The 20,608-nt window shown below is 41.5% G+C and overlaps 2 protein-coding genes across 2 annotated transcripts; both read left to right on the top strand.

The window, feature by feature from the left end:
* The first annotated feature begins 1,938 nt into the window (after window positions 1-1,938).
* On the top strand, window positions 1,939-3,529 carry LOC140676660 (uncharacterized). Its single transcript, XM_072915519.1, has 2 exons — window positions 1,939-1,978; window positions 2,166-3,529. The coding sequence occupies exons 1-2, from the start codon at window positions 1,939-1,941 to the stop codon at window positions 3,527-3,529; spliced, it is 1,404 nt and encodes a 467-aa protein (XP_072771620.1).
* Window positions 3,530-13,877: 10,348 nt separating this feature from the next.
* On the top strand, window positions 13,878-15,572 carry LOC140679625 (uncharacterized). The gene has a single exon (XM_072915448.1). The coding sequence runs from the start codon at window positions 14,257-14,259 to the stop codon at window positions 15,322-15,324; it is 1,068 nt and encodes a 355-aa protein (XP_072771549.1). The 5' UTR covers window positions 13,878-14,256; the 3' UTR covers window positions 15,325-15,572.
* The last annotated feature ends 5,036 nt before the right edge of the window (window positions 15,573-20,608 follow it).

Below are 20,608 nucleotides of genomic sequence, written 5' to 3' on the forward strand. Positions count from 1 at the left end.
ATGCACTGCTTCCTCATAGGAAGACGTGTTCGTGGGATTGAGGAGGTATTCGAAGTATTCCCTCCACCGATCCACAACATCCGTAGTCGAGGTCAGCAGAACACCATCCTCACCATACACGGTGTTGACAGTGCACTGCTTCCCCTTCCTGAGGCGGCGGCTGGTGGTCCAGATCGCTTCGAAGCCGTCCGGAAGTCGTTTTCCATGGCTTCCCCGAACTCCTCCCATGTCCGAGTTTTTGCCTCCACGACCGCTGAAGCCGCACACCGCTTGGCCTGTCGGTACAAGTCCGCTGACTCCGGAGTCCTATGAGCCAAAAGAACCCGATAGGACTCTTTCTTCAGCTTGACAGCATCCCTCACCGCCTGTGTCCACCAACGGGTTCTAGGATTACCGCCACGACAGGTACCAACTACCTTGCGGCCACAGCTCCAATCAGCCGCCTCGACAATAGAGGTGCGGAACATGATCCACTAGGACTCAATGTCCAGCACCTCCGTCGTGACATGTTCAAAGTTCTTCCGGAGGTGGGAATTGAAATTGTCTCTGACAGGAGACTCTGACAGACGTTCCCAGCAGACCCTCACAATGCGTTTGGGCCCGCCAGGTCTGTCCGGCATCCTCCCCCACCATCGCAGCCAACTCACCACCAGGTGGTGATCGGTAGAAAGCTCCGCCCCTCTCTTCACCCGAGTGTCCAAAACATGAGGCCGTAAATCCGATGACACAACTACAAAGTCGATCATGGAACTGCAGCCTAGGGTGTCCTGGTGCCAAGTGCACATATGGACACCCTTATGTTTGAACATGGTGTTTGTTATGGACAATTTGTGACGGGCACAAAAGTCTAATAACAAAACACCACTCGGGTTCAGATCCGGACGGCCATTCTTCCCAATCACGCCTCTCCAGGTTTCACTGTTGTTGCCAACATGAACGTTGAAGTCCCCCAGTAGGACAAAGGAATCACCCGGGGGACCACTTTCCAGTACTCCCTCGAGTGTATCCAAAAAAAGCATTCGCCGTTTTCCGTAGTCTTCCCTCGACGCTACCTTTTTTATCACATCCATGGGAGCCCGCATTCTCGTTTACTCTCCTTCGACAAATGGACAAAGTTTTTCGGTAAGTAGAATCACAGCTGACCTGGACATTCGAATGTTCTCTTGTCGTTTGAGAAGTGTTGTATCCCAAATAGCTGCAATCGCTTTTTCTTAAGGTATCCATGTGTGAATTCCACAAGCGTCTGTACATGTAGAAGAAGGAGAAAGCTTTGACTGTAAGCAGAAACTTAGAGTCAAATAATAATTTTACAAGGTTAAAATATAAATTAAAATGCATTAAACACATTGGACTTGTCTCGTTGCACTCAAATAACAATTTACAATTTTCCATATTACATATAGTCTGCTATAATCAAGGATTAGATTAGAATAGAACATAAAGTTTTACTGACATTATATTAAATTATTCATGATTTATGGTTGCCACTCCTGGTCTGTGCTTTAAGAAATATACAATTATTAATTAAGTACTAAAAACAAAACTATGGATAAATGCACACAGATAAGCCATGTAGCAGGTAAAACACATTTATTAAAGACAAAACATTGTAGGAATTTGTTACAAAATGGAGTCATTTCACTTGCATTAGTTGACTGCTAATTGGGCAGTTTTAACTGCGCTAATATTTGGCATCAAGTTAACCAGCAGGGGAGCTGGTTAACTTATGAGAGTAGTATGTGTGTTTGTGAGAATGTCAACGTGTTGTCTGAGTGACGTCAGTGAGTGAGCGGGCGAGTAAGGAGAGGTAGTGGTAGCATGTGCAGGAGTGTTAATAGCATGGTGGATGTCCGGTTGAGCCCTGTGGAAATAATAAATAAAGTGACCAAGTTGTAACTAATCGACGGCCTCGTCCTTCCGACCAAAGAGTGGAGCTTAATGGACCCAGTCTTACCCCCGACAAAACATGGGCCCTGGAGTAAGTCACCGCCGCACAACGGCATTCAGATGAAAGAACTGTACCGGTTCTTTTCAAAGGTGGTATAGTACCGATTTCAATTGATTACTACCACGATACTTTATTAGTAGCAGTATACTGTACAACCCTACTACACACACATACAGTACATAGAAGAAAGTGTGTTTTCGTTGTTTGTGTCTTGCAGACGTCCAGCAGCTGATCGGTAATCCAGAAGAAGTTACCCCTCAGTTAGGGGGGAGCTCCACTTTGAAGCAGGAGACTCCACAACCACCCTGCATCAAAAAGGAAGAGGAGGAACTCTGCATCACTCAGGAGGGAGAGTGTCTTCTAGGACGAGAGGAAGCTGATTACACCAAGTTTCCACAGAGTATTCTCTCTGTGAAGACTGAAGATGATGAAGAGAAACCACAAGTAGACAACCTCTTAGCTCCACTATCAGACAGTGAGGCTGAAGATGATGAAGAGAAACCACAAGTAGACAACCTCTTAGCTCCACTATCAGATAGTGAGGCTGAAGACGAGGTTGAAGAACCTTTGAGCAGCGATAAAGACTGTGAAGGTGATATGAGGACTCACACTGACAACAAACACTCTGAATGCTCTACAAAGAAGAGAGGTAAAACATGTTTGAGCTGCTCAGTTTGTGCTGAAAGTTTTACTAAAAAGAGCCATTTGACTCGACACATGAGAACACACACAGGAGAAAAAACATTTATTTGTTCAGTATGTGGCAAAAGCTTTTCTCAAAATAGGTCTTTGACTCGACACATGAGAACACACACAGGAGAAAAACCATGTACTTGTTCAGTTTGTGGCAAAGGCTTTTATGAAAATAGCTATTTGACTAAACACATGAGAACACACACAGGTGAAAAACCATTTAGTTGTTCAGTTTGTGGCAACAGCTTTTCTCAAAATAGCCATCTGACTCAACACATGAGAACACACACAGGAGAAAAAACATGTAATTGTTCAGTTTGTGGCAAAGGCTATTCTCAAAATAGCATTTTGACTAAACACATGAGAACACACACAGGTGAAAAACCATTTAATTGTTCAGTTTGTGGCATAAGCTTTTCTCAAAATAGCTGTTTGACTCACCACATGAGAATACACACAGGAGAAAAACCATGTACTTGTTCAGTTTGTGGCAAAGGCTTTTCTCAAAATAGCTATATGACTAAACACATGAGAACACACACAGGTGAAAAACCATATAGTTGTTCAGTTTGTGGCAACAGCTTTTCTCAAAATAGCAATCTGACTCAACACATGAGAACACACACAGGAGAAAAAACATGTAATTGTTCTGTTTGTGGCAAAAGCTTTTCTTTTAAGGGTAATTTGACTGAACACATGAGAACACACACAGGTGTAAAACCATATAAGTGTTCAGTTTGTGGCAAAAGCTTTTCTGTTAAGAGCAAATTGACTCAACACATGAGAACACACACTGGAGAAAAACCATTTAGTTGTTCAGTGTGCTGTAAAAGGTTCCAACATAATGCAGACGCAGTAAAACACATGAGAACACACAAGGGAAATTAACCAATTAGTTGTTTAGTTTGTGGTATGTTGCTCATATGTGGCGACATCCACCCTACCCAGGACCTCCTCACTGCTTCTTTCACAAATATCTGAGGTATTCATACAAACTTGGATTATTTGAAGCATAATCTTATCTACTCATGACCCCATGTCTTCTCTGTATCTGAAACCTTCCTGAACAGTAAGATAGATGATGCTTCAAGTGCTTGGTTACTCCTTCTTCAGTCCAGGGACCTGGGGCCTCATGTGTCAAGTTTGTACATGCTCAAAAACCTGCACTACACCCTTTTTCACTGCAAAATTGAGATGTATCAAAACTGACTAACGCATAAGTGATGCTGGGTAACTGTTTGCATAACCAAGTGCCAACTTTTACTCCTCAGACTGATTGATGTGCAAATCAGAGACATATGAACAATTAACCCCCAACACCCACAACCCAACCCCCACCTCCCTCGACATGGTCCTGGTGGAGATCTACACTCTTAGTGCTTTTCGTCTTTATTCAGAGTAATGATTTGACTTTCTAAAGGTTTTGAACTACTAAGTGGGTTGAAAAATATGTATGTGTTTCTTTTAGTATTTAAAATGTAGAATTGTTTTTCTTCAATGTTTGCCCTTTTTCTGGTTTGAACAACAGCCATGGAAAAAGTCTGTGCACATGCTTGTATATATACATTTTTTATTTTCAAACAGTAGTTGTCCGTTATTTGATGTTAGATACTTTTGCCAACCATTGTTTTAAAACAAGATTAAATTGCCTTTATTTTGAAAAACATCTGTTGTGGAGTAGGAAACAAAAGTGTCTGTATTCTAGCGCAAATGTACTTGACACCAAGCAAAAAGACAAAGACCGCATGCTATGATTTTTTGGAGAATTTTCGAATTCACGATCTTAAAGTCATATGATTCACAGCAAATATAGCAACAAATATCTCAATCCGTATTTTCCAAAGCCACGAAACGTGCATTGAGTTTGGAGCGATATCTGAAGTGAAGATTGAAGACGTGATAGAAGATGGACGACTACTGCTATGCTAAGATGGCGACGTCCGCTAAAAGAGAACATGAAAGAGAATCAACTTCCAGCAAATCACCAACGGAGATAAAGACGAAAGATGAAGGTGAGTGAGTTGAAGTTTTGTCATTTGAAAGCTATTTCAAGCCCTTAAAGTCTAAATGAGCCGACCTTGTTGAAGAATGTAAAGAAAGAGCCGCCATGATTCAGAGGTGGGACCAAGTGATTGTTTTGCAAGTCACAAGTAAGTCTCAAGTCTTTGCCCTCAAGTCTCGAGCCAAGAATGGAAAGTCTCAAGTCAAGTCCCAAATCCTACATTTTGAGTTTCGAGTCCTTTCAAGTCCTTTTAACCACAGACTAGGGCTGGGCGATATGGCCTTTTTTTAATATCGCAATATTTTAATACCATATCACGATACACGATATATATGTGGATATTTTGCCTTAGCCTTGAATGAACACTTGATGCATATAATCACAGCAGTATGATGATTCTATGTGTCTACATTAAAACATTCTTCTTCATACTGCATTAATATATGCTACTTTTAAACTTTCATGCAGAGAAGGAAATCACAACTAAAAAAATCACCATTTTTTTCATACAGTGTTGATCTGGAAATGTTTGCCTCGGCATTTTGATGGTGTGGGCGTGTGGCACCGAAAGGAGATGTTGACGTGCGGAGTAAGCACAGTTCATTCTCTAGCGGGTGACTTTTCAAATGATGCTACATATTAGCAGAAAGGCTCATTTTTATAGCAACGCTTTCGCCCCACATTTGACAAATTACGGTTGTCTGTTCAACATATTCCCACTTGAAGCCAAACCACCGCCAGACGATGGACCCCCTGCTGTTTTTTGGGGGAATTAATTATTCCTTCATTTGTTACCAGATTCGCACCTTCTTTCTCTCGTATTACCGCTAGCATCACAGCTAACGTTAGCCATGCTGCTACCTCTCTGCTGCGAGAGGTCGTATACGTATGTGACGTCTGACGTGACAGTATGTGACGTATGTAGAAGCTGCACTTGCTGTCTGAGAGAAGGAGACACAGGAAAGAGCGAGTAGAGCCTGTAGTGTAATGCCAGCAGCTAAAAGCAACGACGTGAGAACGCATACTCGAATATCACGATAGTCATTTTCTATATCGCACAGAGACGAACCCGCGATATATCGCGCATACCGATATATCGCCCAGCCCTACCACAGACTAATATATTTACACAGATTGTGTATGCTTATCAAACGCTGTTTTTATTTATTAAAACAAGTGCATTTGAAATTGCAGGAAAAAAATAGTGCTGATATTGCACTTCATAATAGCACTATTAACCAGTGCAACTGTACTTATTTGCACAAAAGTGTAAACATTGTATTTCCATGGCATATTGCATTGTAACTAGTTCCATAGCGGTTTCTATCCTGTTCTTACCTTATCTCATTGATCTCATCTCATACTGTATGTGTGTTTATGTGTGCGTACACATGAAAAACATAACAAATACATGAACATGACAATGAACCGAGTTGGTACTTTTTAGATGTCAGGGCTCTATGCAATATGTACACATATTCTTAATATAGTATACATTTTAACTGACCTTTATTTGACTATGTTTGTCTTTTTGTAGGTGGCTAAAATCCGCGGTGCTGCTGACCGCCGTCTAACGTTACGTTGCTGTGTGTGATACATTGACTAACGTAACGTTACGTGTAGGTACCTCATGCAAGCCTGCTTAAATAAAATCACTTGACAAAAAGTATGAATACGGTAGCGAACTGCAGTGGACGCAACAGATTGCCGTGTTTGCAATGAAGTTATAACCATAGACATCTTATAAGTAGACGCAGCATTGGCTGCTGTGACGCGAGCAATTTGGCCGCCATCTTGAAGTGGTTATGAGGGGCCGGCGAGCAGCCTAAACTGACAGTTGACAGGTAGAAAACAAAGATGCCGAGCTGGTGTTCAGCGTTTTCCTGCTCAAATGAGCGGACTGTTGAAAATAGGAATCGGGGGACTACTTTTCGTAAGTAAGATTTGACATTAACGTACTATTGGTTTGTTTTGTGAAAAGAATAGCACAGAGTTGAGAAGGAGCAAAGATCTTCAATATTTGTATGTGAAAATCACAAAGAAATCTTCTGGGGGGCGGATAACCTCCCTACATACCATACCAACTTTATTTATAAAGCCATTTAAAAACAAGCACAGTTGAAAAACAAAGGGCTGTACACCACAAATAAATAGAGGCAAAGGACAGACTAAAAAATAACATTTAAAACAGAAATAAAAATACACATTTAAAAAGCAAATATAAATTACCCTAAGAACAGTTTGTTAGATAAAAAACAGTTTAAAAAAACAGGGGTTTGGTTTACAAACTTTCAGCCCCACCTAAAACAAAATTCACCAACCGCCACTGATTATGATGCATTCTCATTTTAGGCAAAATATAAAATAATACTTTCTTAACAGTATAATTGTAACCAGGAATAAGTCTTCAAGTAACAATAATCAAATACTAACATTGTTGGGTAAACCAGAATTTGGTTTTATTCGGAATCCAGTGAAACAGATTGGTGGTTTTAGCTGATATAAAGACTTTAAGGTGTTTATATATGTTTATGTTGAAGTATTTGGCAGACGCTTTTATCCAAAGCCACTTACGTAAAAAATACATATAAAACAATCACTATAAACATGATCATTTAAGGGAAGAATGTAATACAAAATATCAATACAATGTGTCAAGACAGAATAAACTCTCTGCTGCTGAAGCAACAGAGATACAGTCTATAAAGTATATAGATATCTAATGTATTCATACATTGTTTATGCAGGATATACACATGTATATATAACCTAATCATATTGTTTCTTCAACTTAAAAATAGTTTACCGTTTTTTCCCCTTCTCTGGGATTATATTCCCAGTTTTGATCTCGGAAGTCTGGTCACTTATAGCATATAAGAATATTACATTACTGTTAAGCAAACTATTAATAATAAATCATGTGTCTGTTATCATAGCTACACGTATGACAAAAAAGTGCGTGAAAATCAGTGGGATTCAGTGAGGTAAAATGAATTAAATGCGCTGACAGTTCATTGCTCCTGCCAAATGAATTGCTCTGAGTGGAGCGGATCACCACTCCAAGATGGCGGCCACGCGTCTCGTCTGCGCCAGTAGGCAGTAGCGCTCTATGCTGCGTCTACTTATAAGATGTCTATGGTTATAACGTTAGCAGTGAGTTTGCAGCCTCACTGATTTAACTACACAGCAAATAAAAGTCACGTTACTTAGCCAATAAACGTTATTTTGCATTCAAAACTTACCCTTCTTTGTGCAACTTCAAATGTCGAACGAAGTTGGAAGTTGTTGCATCTCCGTATGTAATATTCGAACTGCGTGATTTGCATATGGCAATTCGTTTTTTGTTGACCAAGTCGTAGTTTTTATACCCGAACGAAACCAACTTTGGCATAATTGTTTCTCACCGCCGTGTTGTTTGACAACTCTTGGTCATTAGTTCTCCTGCAATTCGATTGGATGAATGCTGCGTGATGAAAACAACGTAGTTCTAATTTGATTGGCTGTTGTACTGAGAGCACACCAGCTGACAGGAACAACACGCTGAGAGACACAGACGAAGAAAATGAAAGATACGGAGCGCTCCAAAATAACTTTTTAAGCTTTGGGTTTTGGGGAAAGTAGCAAGTCAAAAGGCTCAAGTCCAAGTGAAGTCACAAGTCATTGATGTTAAAGTCTAAGTCGAGTTGCAAGTCTCTTTACATTTTGTCAAGTCGAGTCTAAAGTTATCAAATTCATGACTCGAGTCTGACTCGAGTCCAAGTCATGTGACTCGAGTCCACACCTCTGGTATTTAAAATGTATGATTTTTTTCTTCAATGTTTGCCCTTTTTCTGGTTTGAACAACAGCCATGGAAAAAGTCTGTGCACGTGCTTGTATATATATATTTTTTTTATTTTCAAAGAGTTGTTGTCCATTATTTAATGTTAGATACTTTTGCCAACCATTGTTTTAAAACAAGATTAAATTTACTTTATTTTGAAAAACATCTGTTGTGGAGTAGGAAACGGAAGTTGCTGTCTTTTAGCGCATGCGCAAATGTACTTGAAGCCAAGCAAAAAGACGAGGACTGCATGCTATTGTTGTTCGGAGATTCTTCGAATTCACGATCTTAAAGTCATATGATTCACAGCAAATATAGCAACAAATATCTCAATTCGTATTTCCCAAAGCCACGAAACGTGCATTGAGATTGGAGCGATATCTGAAGTGAAGATTGAAGACGTGATAGAAGATGGACGACTACTGCTATGCTAAGATGGCGACGTCCGCTAAAAGAGAACATGAAAGAGAATCAACTTCCAGCAAATCACCAACGGAGATAAAGACGAAAGATGAAGGTGAGTGAGTTGAAGTTTTGTCCTTTGAAAACTATTTCAAGCCCTTAAAGTGGAAATTAGGCGACCTTGTTGAAGAATGTAAAGAAAGAGCCGCCATGATTGTTAGCTTGAAGAAGGCAGTGGAGTTCACATCAGAGGAGATGAAAGAATGCAAAAGTCACATTTAGAAACTAAAAGCAAAACAACAACTCTGTTAGGCTCGTTTGGTGTGTGTAAGGAAGGGATAGTAGTTCTTTTAGAGTTGGGACACGATGGACAGATTCCGGCCAGAGAATCCTTTAATCATCTTTATTGCTGAAAGGTAGATGTGAAAGTGTGTGTGTGTGTGTGTGTGTGTGTGTGTGTGTGTGTGTGTGTGTGTGTGTGTGTGTGTGGTCTAAACAAATAGAGAAAAGAGGAAAAATTACAATCCAATTATATACTCATTAATATGCAGCAATATACATGTATATGCATACATAATATAATATAATATAATATAAAGGTGTGCATGACAACAACATATATACTGCATTTAACTATGCATGAACTTCAAACAAGTTTCTAAGCTTCAGAGCCATAAATGGCGATTATGTGGTCTCTGTCGCCATCTAAAGGCCAAACTCCGCCATCGCAGTTGCAATGACGTTAAATAAACTACTCGTGAATGTAAACGCCGTCAACGAGACTATCCATCCATCCATCCATTTTCTACCGCTTATTCCCTTTGGGGTCGCGGGGGGCGCTGGAGCCTATCTCAGCTACAATCGGGCGGAAGGCGGGGTACACCCTGGACAAGTCGCCACCTCATCGCAGGGCCAACACAGATAGACAGACAACATTCACACTCACATCCACACACTAGGGCCAATTTAGTGTTGCCAATCAACTTATCCCCAGGTGCATGTCTTTGGAAGTGGGAGGAAGCCGGAGTACCCGGAGGGAACCCACGCAGTCACGGGGAGAACATGCAAACTCCACACAGAAAGATCCCGAGCCCGGGATTGAACCCAAGACTACTCAGGACCTTCGTATTGTGAGGCAGATGCACTAACCCCTCTGCCACCGTGAAGAGACTAATTATCTCTCAATTGACCCAAACACAACTGAACTTAGCATACGATGCACCAAACATTTGCAGAAGTAGCAAGGCACGACATTCAGTTCAAATGCTGTAACAGTATGTGACAAAACTTACATTTAGTCGTCAACGCACACAAGGCTGGCTGCCACCATTGATTGAAACCGGCTATTCTGACAAAGACGTGCTTTAAAGGGGAAATGACGTCACAGATTGACCTATCAACTTAAAGACACAGGAACATTACAAAACTGGTTAAAGACACACAATAGGCTTTCGTTTGGTGTGTTTTTATTTTCATCATGTCGTGGTCTTGAGGTGAGGTGAGTATTTAGTCACATTTAACAAAGTCTCTGTACAGTTTGTCGTGTCGTCAAGTAACAGAAAAGAATGGACGTGTTCAAGTCGCGAGCAACGACTCGTTTGCAGCGTGTTTTGAAGACTAGCCTACAGTTGTTTGGTCACTGTCTGAATTTTTTAATCAAAACAGAAGAGTTTCTTTTTCCTATGTTTGGCAAATGCCACTAATAAAAAAGTTAGCGAGCATTACTAAACTAAGTTGTTCCTCGAGTCCATCAAGTTATTGGATGGATTTTTGAGTGGACATAACAGCCACTATCTCTAAGGCCCCTTCTACACTAAGCAAGCTAAGGTTATCCAGGATAAATCCCACCTAACCTTATCCTTGTCCACACACACACAATGCCACCGTTTAAGACCCCCTCCCACTCCGTCTGCCGGCGCAACACGACCTAATACGCATGCGTGGAAAATGCGCCCTCATAGCCATCTCCAGTGTTGCTTTGTGTGCAAGTTCTTAAATGTAACTTATCTGAACAATATCCAGTGTTGTGGTATTTCAATTAACTGGAATCCAGTGTGCTGTGGGGCCTTATTGTAGTGAATCACACCTGAGCCATCTTCTATCCATCATCTTCCGCTTATCCGAGGTCGGGTCGCGGGGGCAGCAGCATAAGCAGGGAAGGCCAGACTTCCCTCTCCCCAGCCACTTCCACCAGCTCTTCCCGGGGATCCCGAGGTGTTCCCAGGCCAGCCGGGAGACATAGTCTTCCCAACGTGTCCTCGGTTTTCCCCCTGGCCTCCCACCGGTTGGACATGCCCTACACACCTCCCTAGGGAGGCTTTCAGGTGGCATCCTGACCAGATGCCTGAACCACCTCATCTGGTTCCTCTCCATGTGTTGGAGCAGAAGCTTTACTTTGAGCTCCCCCCGGATGGCAGAGCTTCTCACCCTATCTCTAAGGGAGAGACCCGCCACCCGGCGGAGGAAACTCATTTTGGCCGCTTGTACCCGTGATCTTGTTCTTTCGGTTTTAACCCAAAGCTCATGACCATAGGTGAGGATGGGAACGTAGATCGACCGGTAAATTGAGAGTTTTTCCTTCCAACTCAGCTCCTTCACCACAACGGATCAATACAGCGTCCGCATTACTGAAGACGCCGCACCGATCCGCCTGTCGATCTCACGATCCACTCTTCCCTCATTCGTGAACAAGACTCAGAGGTACTTGAACTCCTCCACTTGGGGCATGGTCTCCTCCCCAACCCGGAGATGGCACTCCACCCTTTTCCGGGCAACAACCATGGACTCGGACTTGGAGGTGCTGATTCTCATCCCAGTCGCTTCACACTCGGGTGCAAACCGATCCAGTGAGAGCTGAAGATGCTGGCCAGATGAAGCCATCAGGACCACATCATCTGCAAAAAGCAGAGACCTAATCCTGCAGCCACCAAACCGGATCCCCTCAACGCCTTGACTGCGCCTAGTAATTCTGTCCATAAAAGTTATGAACAGAATGGGTGACAAAGGGCAGCCTTGGCGGAGTCCAACCCTCACTGGAAACGTGTCCGACTTACTGCCGGCAATGCAGACCAAGCTCTGACACTGATCGCACAGGGAGCGGACCGACACAATCAGACATTCCGATACTCCATACTCTCTGAGCACTCCGCACAGGATTTTCCGAGGGACACGATCGAATGCCTTCTCCAAGTCCACAAAGCACATGTAGACTGGTTGGGCAAACTCCCATGCACCCTCAAGGACCCTGCCGAGAGTATAGAGATGGTCCACAGTTCCACGACCAGGATGTCCACGCGATGCTGCAGAGTCTTGTCAACCAAGACAGCGCCACAGCATCCAGAGCCTGAAGGAACTCCGGGCGGATCTCATCTACCCCCGGGGCCTTGCCACCGAGGAGCTTTTTAACTACCTCAGCAACCTCAGCCCCAGAAATAGGAGAGCCCACCACAGATTCCCCAGGCACTGCTTCCTCATAGGAAGACGCAGCCAACTCACCACCAGGTGGTGATCGGTAGAAAGCTCCGCCCCTCTCTTCACCCGAGTGTCCAAAATCGGTAAATCCGATGACACAACTACAAAGTCGATCATGGAACTGCGGTTTAGGGTGTCCTGGTGCCAAGTGCACATATGGACACCCTTATGTTTGAACATGGTGTTTGTTATGGACAATCTGTGACAGACACAAAAGTCTAATAACAAAACACCACTCGGGTTCAGATCCGGATGGCCATTCTTCCCAATCACGCCTCTCCAGGTTTCGCTGTCGTTGCCAACATGAACGTTGAAGTCCCCCAGTAGGACAAGGGAATCACCCGGGGGACCACGTTCCAGTACTCCCTCGAGTGTATCCAAAAAAAGCATTTGCCATTTTCCGTAGTCTTCCCTCGACACTACCTTTTTTTTTATCTAATCCATGGGAGCCCGTATTCTCGTTAACTCTCCTTCGACAAATGGACAAAGTTTTTCGGTAAGTAGAATCACAGCTCACCTGGACATTCGAATGTTCTCTTGTCGTTTGAGAAGTGTTGTATCCCAAATAGCTGCAATCGCTTTTTCTTAAGGTATCCATGTGTGAATTCCACAAGCGTCTGTACATGTAGAAGAAGGAGAAAGCTTTGACTGTAAACAGAAACTTAGAGTCAATTAATAATTTTACAAGGTTAAAATATGAATTAAAATGCATTAAACACATTGGACTTGTCTCGTTGCACTCAAATAACAATTTACAATTTTCCATATTACATATAGTCTGCTATAATCAAGGATTAGATTAGAATAGAACATAAAGTTTTACTGACATTATATTAAATTATTCATGATTTAACGTTGCCACTCCTGGTCCGTGTTTTAAGAAAAATACAATTATTAATTAAGTACTAAAAACAAAACTATGAATACATGTACACAGATAAGCCATGTAGCAGGTAAAACACATTTATTAAAGACAAAACATTGTAGGAATTTGTTACAAAATGTAGTCATTTCACTTGCATTAGTTGACTGCTAATTGGGCAGTTTTAACTGCGCTAATATTTGGCATCAAGTTAACCAGCAGGGGAGCTGGTTAACTTATGAGAGTAGTATGTGTGTTTGTGAGAATGTCAACGTGTTGTCTGAGTGACGTCAGTGAGTGAGCGGGCGAGTAAGGAGAGGTAGTGGTAGCATGTGCAGGAGTGTTAATAGCATGGTGGATGTCCGGTTGTGCCCTGTGGAAATAATAAATAAAGTGACCAAGTTGTAACTAATCGACGGCCTCGTCCTTCTGACCAAAGAGTGGAGCTTAATGGACCCAGTGTTACCCCCGACAAAACATGGGCCCTGGAGGTAGTCACCGTCGCACAGCGGCATTCAGATGAAAGAGCGGTACCGGTTCTTTTCAAAGGTGGTATAGTACCGATTTCAATTGATTAGTACCACAATGCTTTATTAGTAGCAGTATACTGTACAACCCTACTACACACACATACAGTACATAGAAGAAAGTGTGTTTTTGTTGTTTGTGTCTTGCAGACGTCCAGCAGCTGATCGGTAATCCAGAAGAAGTTTCCCCTCAGTTAGGGGGGAGCTCCACTTTGAAGCAGGAGACTCCACAACCACCCTGCATTAAAAAGGAAGAGGAGGAACTCTGCATCACTCAGGAGGGAGAGTGTCTTCTAGGACGAGAGGAAGCTGATTACACCAAGTTTCCACTGAGTATTCTCTCTGTGAAGACTGAAGATGATGAAGAGAAACCACAAGTAGACAACCTCTTAGCTCCACTATCAGACAGTGAGGCTGAAGATGATGAAGAAAAACCACAAGTAGACAACCTCTTAGCTCCACTATCAGATAGTGAGGCTGAAGACGAGGTTGAAGAACCTTTGAGCAGCGATACAGACTGTGAAGGTGATATGAGGACTCACACTGACAACAAACACTCTGAATGCTCTACAAAGAAGAGAGGTGAAACATGTTTGAGCTGCTCAGTTTGTGCTGAAAGTTTTACTAAAAAGAGCCATTTGCCTCGACACATGAGAACACACACAGGTGAAAAACCATGTACTTGTTCAGTTTGTGGCAAAGGCTTTTCTCAAAATAGCTATTTGACTAAACACATGAGAACACACACAGTTGAAAAACCATTTAGTTGTTCAGTTTGTGGCAAAAGCTTTTCTCAAAATAGCTATTTGACTAAACACATGAGAACACACACAGGTGCAAAACCATTTAGTTGTTCAGTTTGTGGCAACAGCTTTTCTCAAAATATCAATCTGACTGTACACATGAGAACACACACAGGAGAAAAAACATTTATTTGTTCAGTTTGTGGCCAAAGCTTTTCTCAAAATAGCTCTTTGACTCGACACATGAGAACACACACAGGAGAAAAACCATGTAATTGTTCAGTTTGTGGCAAAAGCTTTTCTCGAAATAGCATTTTGACTGAACACATGAGAACACACACAGGAGAAAAACCATATAAGTGTTCAGTGTGTGACAAAAGCTTTTGTGTTAAGACCAATTTGACTAAACACATGAGAACACACACAGGTGAAAAACCATTTAATTGTTCAGTTTGTGGCAAAAGCTTTTCTCAACATAGCTATTTGATTAAACACATGAGAACACACACAGGTGAAAAACCATTTAATTGTTTAGTTTGCGGCATAAGCTTTTCTCAAAATAGCTATATGACTAAACACATGAGAACACACACAGGAGAAAAATCATGTAATTGTTCAGTTTGTGGCAAAAGCTTTTCTGTTAAGAGTCATTTGACTGAACACATGAGAACACACACAGGTGAAAAACCATTTAATTGTTCAGTTTGTGGCAAAAGCTTTTCTGGTAAGAGCAATTTGACTAAACACATGAGAACACACGCTGGAGAAAAACCATTTAGTTGTTCAGTGTGCTGTAAAAGGTTCCAACATAATGCAGACGCAGTAAAACACACAAGAACACACAAGGGAAAATAACCAATTAGTTGTTTAGTTTGTGGTATGTTGCTCATATGTGGCGACATCCACCCTACCCAGGACCTCCTCACTGCTTCTTTCACAAATATCTGAGGTATTCATACAAACTTGGATTATTTGAAGCATAATCTTATCCACTCATGACCCCATGTCTTCTCTGTATCTGAAACCTTCCTGAACAGTAAGATAGATGATGCTTCAAGTGCTTGGTTACTCCTTCTTCAGTCCAGGGACCTGGGGCCTCATGTGTCAAGTTTGTACACGCTCAAAAACCTGCACTACACCCTTTTTCACTGCAAAATTGAGATGTATCAAAACTGACTAACGCATAAGTGATGCTGGGTAACTGTTTGCATAACAAATTGCCAACTTTTACTCCTTAGACTGATTGATGTGCAAATCAGAGACATATGAACAATTAACCCCCAACACCCACAACCCAACCCCCACCTCCCTCAACATGGTCCTGGTGGAGATCTACACTCTTAGTGCTTTTCTTCTTTATTCAGAGTAATGATTTGACTTTCTAAAGGTTTTGAACTACTAAGTGGGTTGAAAAATATGTATGTGTTTCTTGTAGTATTTAAAATGTAGAATTGTTTTTCTTCAATGTTTGCCCTTTTTCTGGTTTGAACAACAGCCATGGAAAAAGTCTGTGCACGTGCTTGTATATATACATTTTTTATTTTCAAAGAGTTGTTGTCCTTTATTTGATGTTAGATACTTTTGCCAACCATTGTTTTAAAACAAGATTAAATTGCCTTTATTTTGAAAAACATCTGTTGTGGAGTAGGAAACGGAAGTGTCTGTATTCTAGCGCAAATGTACTTGACGCCAAGCAAAAAGACAAAGACCGCATGCTATGATTTTTTTGGAGAATTTTCGAATTCACGATCTTAAAGTCATATGATTCACAGCAAAAATAGCAACAAATATCTCAATTGGTATTTTCCAAAGCCACGAAACGTGCACTACTGCTATGCTAAGATGGCGACGTCCGCTAAAAGAGAACATGAAAGAGAATCAACTTCCAGCAAATCACCAACGGAGATAAAGACGAAAGATGAAGGTGAGTCAGTTGAAGTTTTGTCATTTGAAAGCTATTTCAAGCCCTTCAAAAAGTGTTGATGAGAAATTAGCCGATTTTTCAACACTGTACAAACCCCGTTTCCATATGAGTTGGGAAATGGTGTTAGATGTAAATATAAACGGAATACAATGATTTGCAAATCCTTTTCAACCCATATTCAGTTGAATATGCTACAAAGACAACATATTTGATGTTCAAACCGATAAACTTTTTTTTTTTTTTGCAAATAATCATTAACTTTAGAATTTGATGCCAGCAACACGTGACAAAGAAGTTGGGAAAGGTGGCAATAAATACTGATAAAGTTGAGGAATGCTCATCAAACACTTATTTGGAACATCCCACAGGTGAACAGGCAAATTGGGAACAGGTGGGTGCCATGATTGGGTATAAAAGTAGATTCCATGAAATGCTCAGTCATTCACAAACAAGGATGGGGCGAGGGTCACCACTTTGTCAACAAATGCGTGAGCAAATTGTTGAACAGTTTAAGAAAAACTTTTCTCAACCAGCTATAGCAAGGAATTTAGGGATTTCACCATCTACGGTCCGTAATATCATCAAAGGGTTCAGAGAATCTGGAGAAATCACTGCACGTAAGCAGCTAAGCCCGTGACCTTCGATCCCTCAGGCTGTACGGCATCAACAAGCGACATCAGTGTGTAAAGGATATCACCAAATGGGCTCAAGAACACTTCAGAAACCCACTGTCAGTAACTACAGTTGGTCGCTACATCTGTGTGTGCAAGTTAAAACTCTCCTATGCAAGGCGAAAACCGTTTATCAACAACACCCAGAAACGCCGTCGGCTAATATGAACTGATACAAAGTGGAAAAAAGTTCTGTGGTCTGACGAGTCCACATTTTAAATTGTTTTTGGAAACTGTGGACGTCGTGTCCTCCGGACCAAAGAGGAAAAGAACCATCCGGATTGTTATAGGCGCAAAGTTGAAAAGCCAGCATCTGTGATGGTATGGGGGTGTATTAGTGCCCAAGACATGGTTAACTTACACATCTGTGAAGGCGCCATTAATGCTGAAAGGTACATACAGGTTTTGGAGCAACATATGTTGCCAACCAAGCAACGTTACCATGGACGCCCCTGCTTATATCATCAAGACAATGCCAAGCCACGTGTTACATCAACGTGGCTTCATAGTAAAAGAGTGCGGGTACTAGACTGGCCTGCATGTAGTCCAGACCTGTCTCCCATTGAAAATGTGTGGTGCATTATGAAGCCTAAAATAGCACAACGGAGACCCCCGGACTGTTGAACAACTTAAGCTGTACATCAAGCAAGAATGGGAAAGAATTCCACCTGAGAAGCTTCAAAAATGTGTCTCCTTAGTTCCCAAACGTTTACTGAGTGTTGTTAAAAGGAAAGGCCATGTATGTCATACCAGCACACGATACACATGAGATGGCACACAATTTAGTAGCACGTGAACAATAGGATTGGTCCTGGTGGAGATCTACACTCTTAGTGCTTTTCTTCTTTATTCAGAGTAATCATTTGACTTTCTAAAGTTTTTAACTAAAACAACTAAGTATGTTGAAAAATATTTCTGTTTCTTGTAGTATTTAAAATGTATGATTTTTTTCTTCAATGTTTGCCCTTAGATTAAATTTACTTTATTTTGAAAAACAACTGTTGTGGAGTAGGAAACGGAAGTGGCGGGCTTTTAGCGCATGCGCAAATGTACTTGAAGCGAAGCAAAAAGACGTAGACCGCATGCTATGGTTGTTCGGAGATTCTTCGATTTCACGATCTTAAAGTCATATGATTCACAGCAAATATAGCAACAAATATCTCAATTGGTATTTTCCAAAGCCACGAAACGTGCATTGAGTTTGGAGCGATATGTGAAGTGAAGATTGAAGACGTGATAGAAGATGGACGACTACTGCTATGCTAAGATGGCGACGTCCGCTAAAAGAGAACATGAAAGAGAATCAACTTCCAGCAAATCACCAACGGAGATAAAGACGAAAGATGAAGGTGAGTGAGTTGAAGTTTTGTCATTTGAAAGCTATTTGAATTTCAAGCCCTTAAAGTCTAAATGAGCCGACCTTGTTGAAGAATGTAAAGAAAGAGCCGCCATGATTCAGAGGTGGGACCAAGTCATTGTTTTGCAAGTCACAAGTAAGTCTCAAGTCTTTGCCATCAAGTCTCGAGCCAAGAATGGAAAGTCTGAAGTCAAGTCCCAAATCCTACATTTTGAGTTTCGAGTCCTTTCAAGTCCTTTTAACCACAGACTAGGGCTGGGCGATATGGCCTTTTTTTAATATTGCGATATTTTAATACCATATCACGATACACGATATATATGTGGATATTTTGCCTTAGCCTTGAATGAACACTTGATGCATATAATCACAGCAGTATGATGATTCTATGTGTCTACATTAAAACATTCTTCTTCATACTGCATTAATATATGCTACTTTTAAACTTTCATGCAGAGAAGGAAATCACAACTAAAAAAATCACCATTTTTTTCATACAGTGTTGATCTGGAAATGTTTGCCTCGGCATTTTGATGGTGTGGGCGTGTGGCACCGAACGGAGATGTTGACGTGCGGAGTAAGCACAGTTCATTCTCTAGCGGGTGACTTTTTAAATGATGCTACATATTAGCAGAAAGGCTCATTTTTATAGCAACGCTTTCGCCCCACATTTGACAAATTACGGTTGTCTGTTTAAAATATTCCCACTTGAAGCCAAACCACCGCCAGACGATGGACCCCCTGCTGTTTTTGGGGGAATTAATTATTCCTTCATTTGTTACCAGATTCGCACCTTCTTTCTCTCGTATTACCGCTAGCATCACAGCTAACGGTAGCCATGCTGCTACCTCTCTGCTGCGAGAGGTCGTATACGTATGTGACGTATGACGTGACAGTATGTGACGTATGTAGGAGCTGCGCTTGCTGTCTGAGAGAAGGAGACACAGGAAAGAGCGAGAAGAGCCTGTAGTGTAATGCCAGCAGCTAAAAGCAACGGCGTGAGAACGCATACTCGAATATCACGATAGTCATTTTCTATATCGCACAGAGACGAACCCGCGATATATCGTGCATATCGATATATCGCCCAGCCCTACCACAGACTAATATATTTACACAGATTGTGTATGCTTATCAAACGCTGTTTTTATTTATTAAAACAAGTGCATTTGAAATTGCAGGAAAAAAATAGTGCTGATATTGCACTTCATAATAGCACTATTAACCAGTTCCACTGTACTTATTTGCACAAAAGTGTTAACATTGTATTTCCATGGCATATTGCATTGTAACTAGTTCCATAGCGGTTTCTATCCTGTTCTCACCTTATCTCATTGATCTCATCTCATACTGTATGTGTGTTTATGTGTGCGTACACATGAAAAACATAACAAATACATGAACATGACAATGAACCGAGTTGGTACTTTTTAGATATCAGGGCTCTATGCAATATGTACATATATTCTTAATATAGTATACATTTTAACTGACCTTTATTTGACTATGTTTGTCTTTTTGTAGGTGGCTAAAATCCGCGGTGCTGCTGACCGCCGTCTAAAGTTACGTTGCTGTGTGTGATACATTCACTAACGTAACGTTACGTGTAGGTACCTTATGCAAGCCTGCTTAAAAAAATCACTTGACAAAAAGTATGAATACGGTAGCGAACTGCAGTGGACGCAACAGATTGCCGTGTTTGCAATGAAGTTATAACCATAGACATCTTATAAGTAGACGCAGCATTGGCTGCTGTGACGCGAGCAATTTGGCCGCCATCTTGAAGTGGTGATGAGGAGCCGGCGAGCAGCCTAAACTGACAGTTGACAGGTAGAAAACACAGATGCCGGCCGGGCTGGTGTTCAGCGTTTTCCTGCTCAAATGAGCGGACTGTTGAAAATAGGAATCGGGGGACTACTTTTCGTAAGTAAGATTTGACATTAACGTACTATTGGTTTGTTTTGTGAAAAGAATATTAGCACAGAGTTGAGAAGGAGCAAAGATCTTCAATATTTGTATGTGAAAATCACAAAGAAATCTTCTGGGGGGCGGATAACCTCCCTACATACCATACCAACTTTATTTATAAAGCCATTTAAAAACAAGCACAGTTGAAAAACAAAGGGCTGTACACCACAAATAAATAGAGGCAAAGGACAGACTAAAAAATAACATTTAAAACAGAAA

The sequence above is a fragment of the Nerophis lumbriciformis genome, linkage group LG20 (genome assembly GCF_033978685.3).
Source record: "Nerophis lumbriciformis linkage group LG20, RoL_Nlum_v2.1, whole genome shotgun sequence".
NCBI classification, from domain to species: Eukaryota; Metazoa; Chordata; class Actinopteri; order Syngnathiformes; family Syngnathidae; genus Nerophis; species Nerophis lumbriciformis.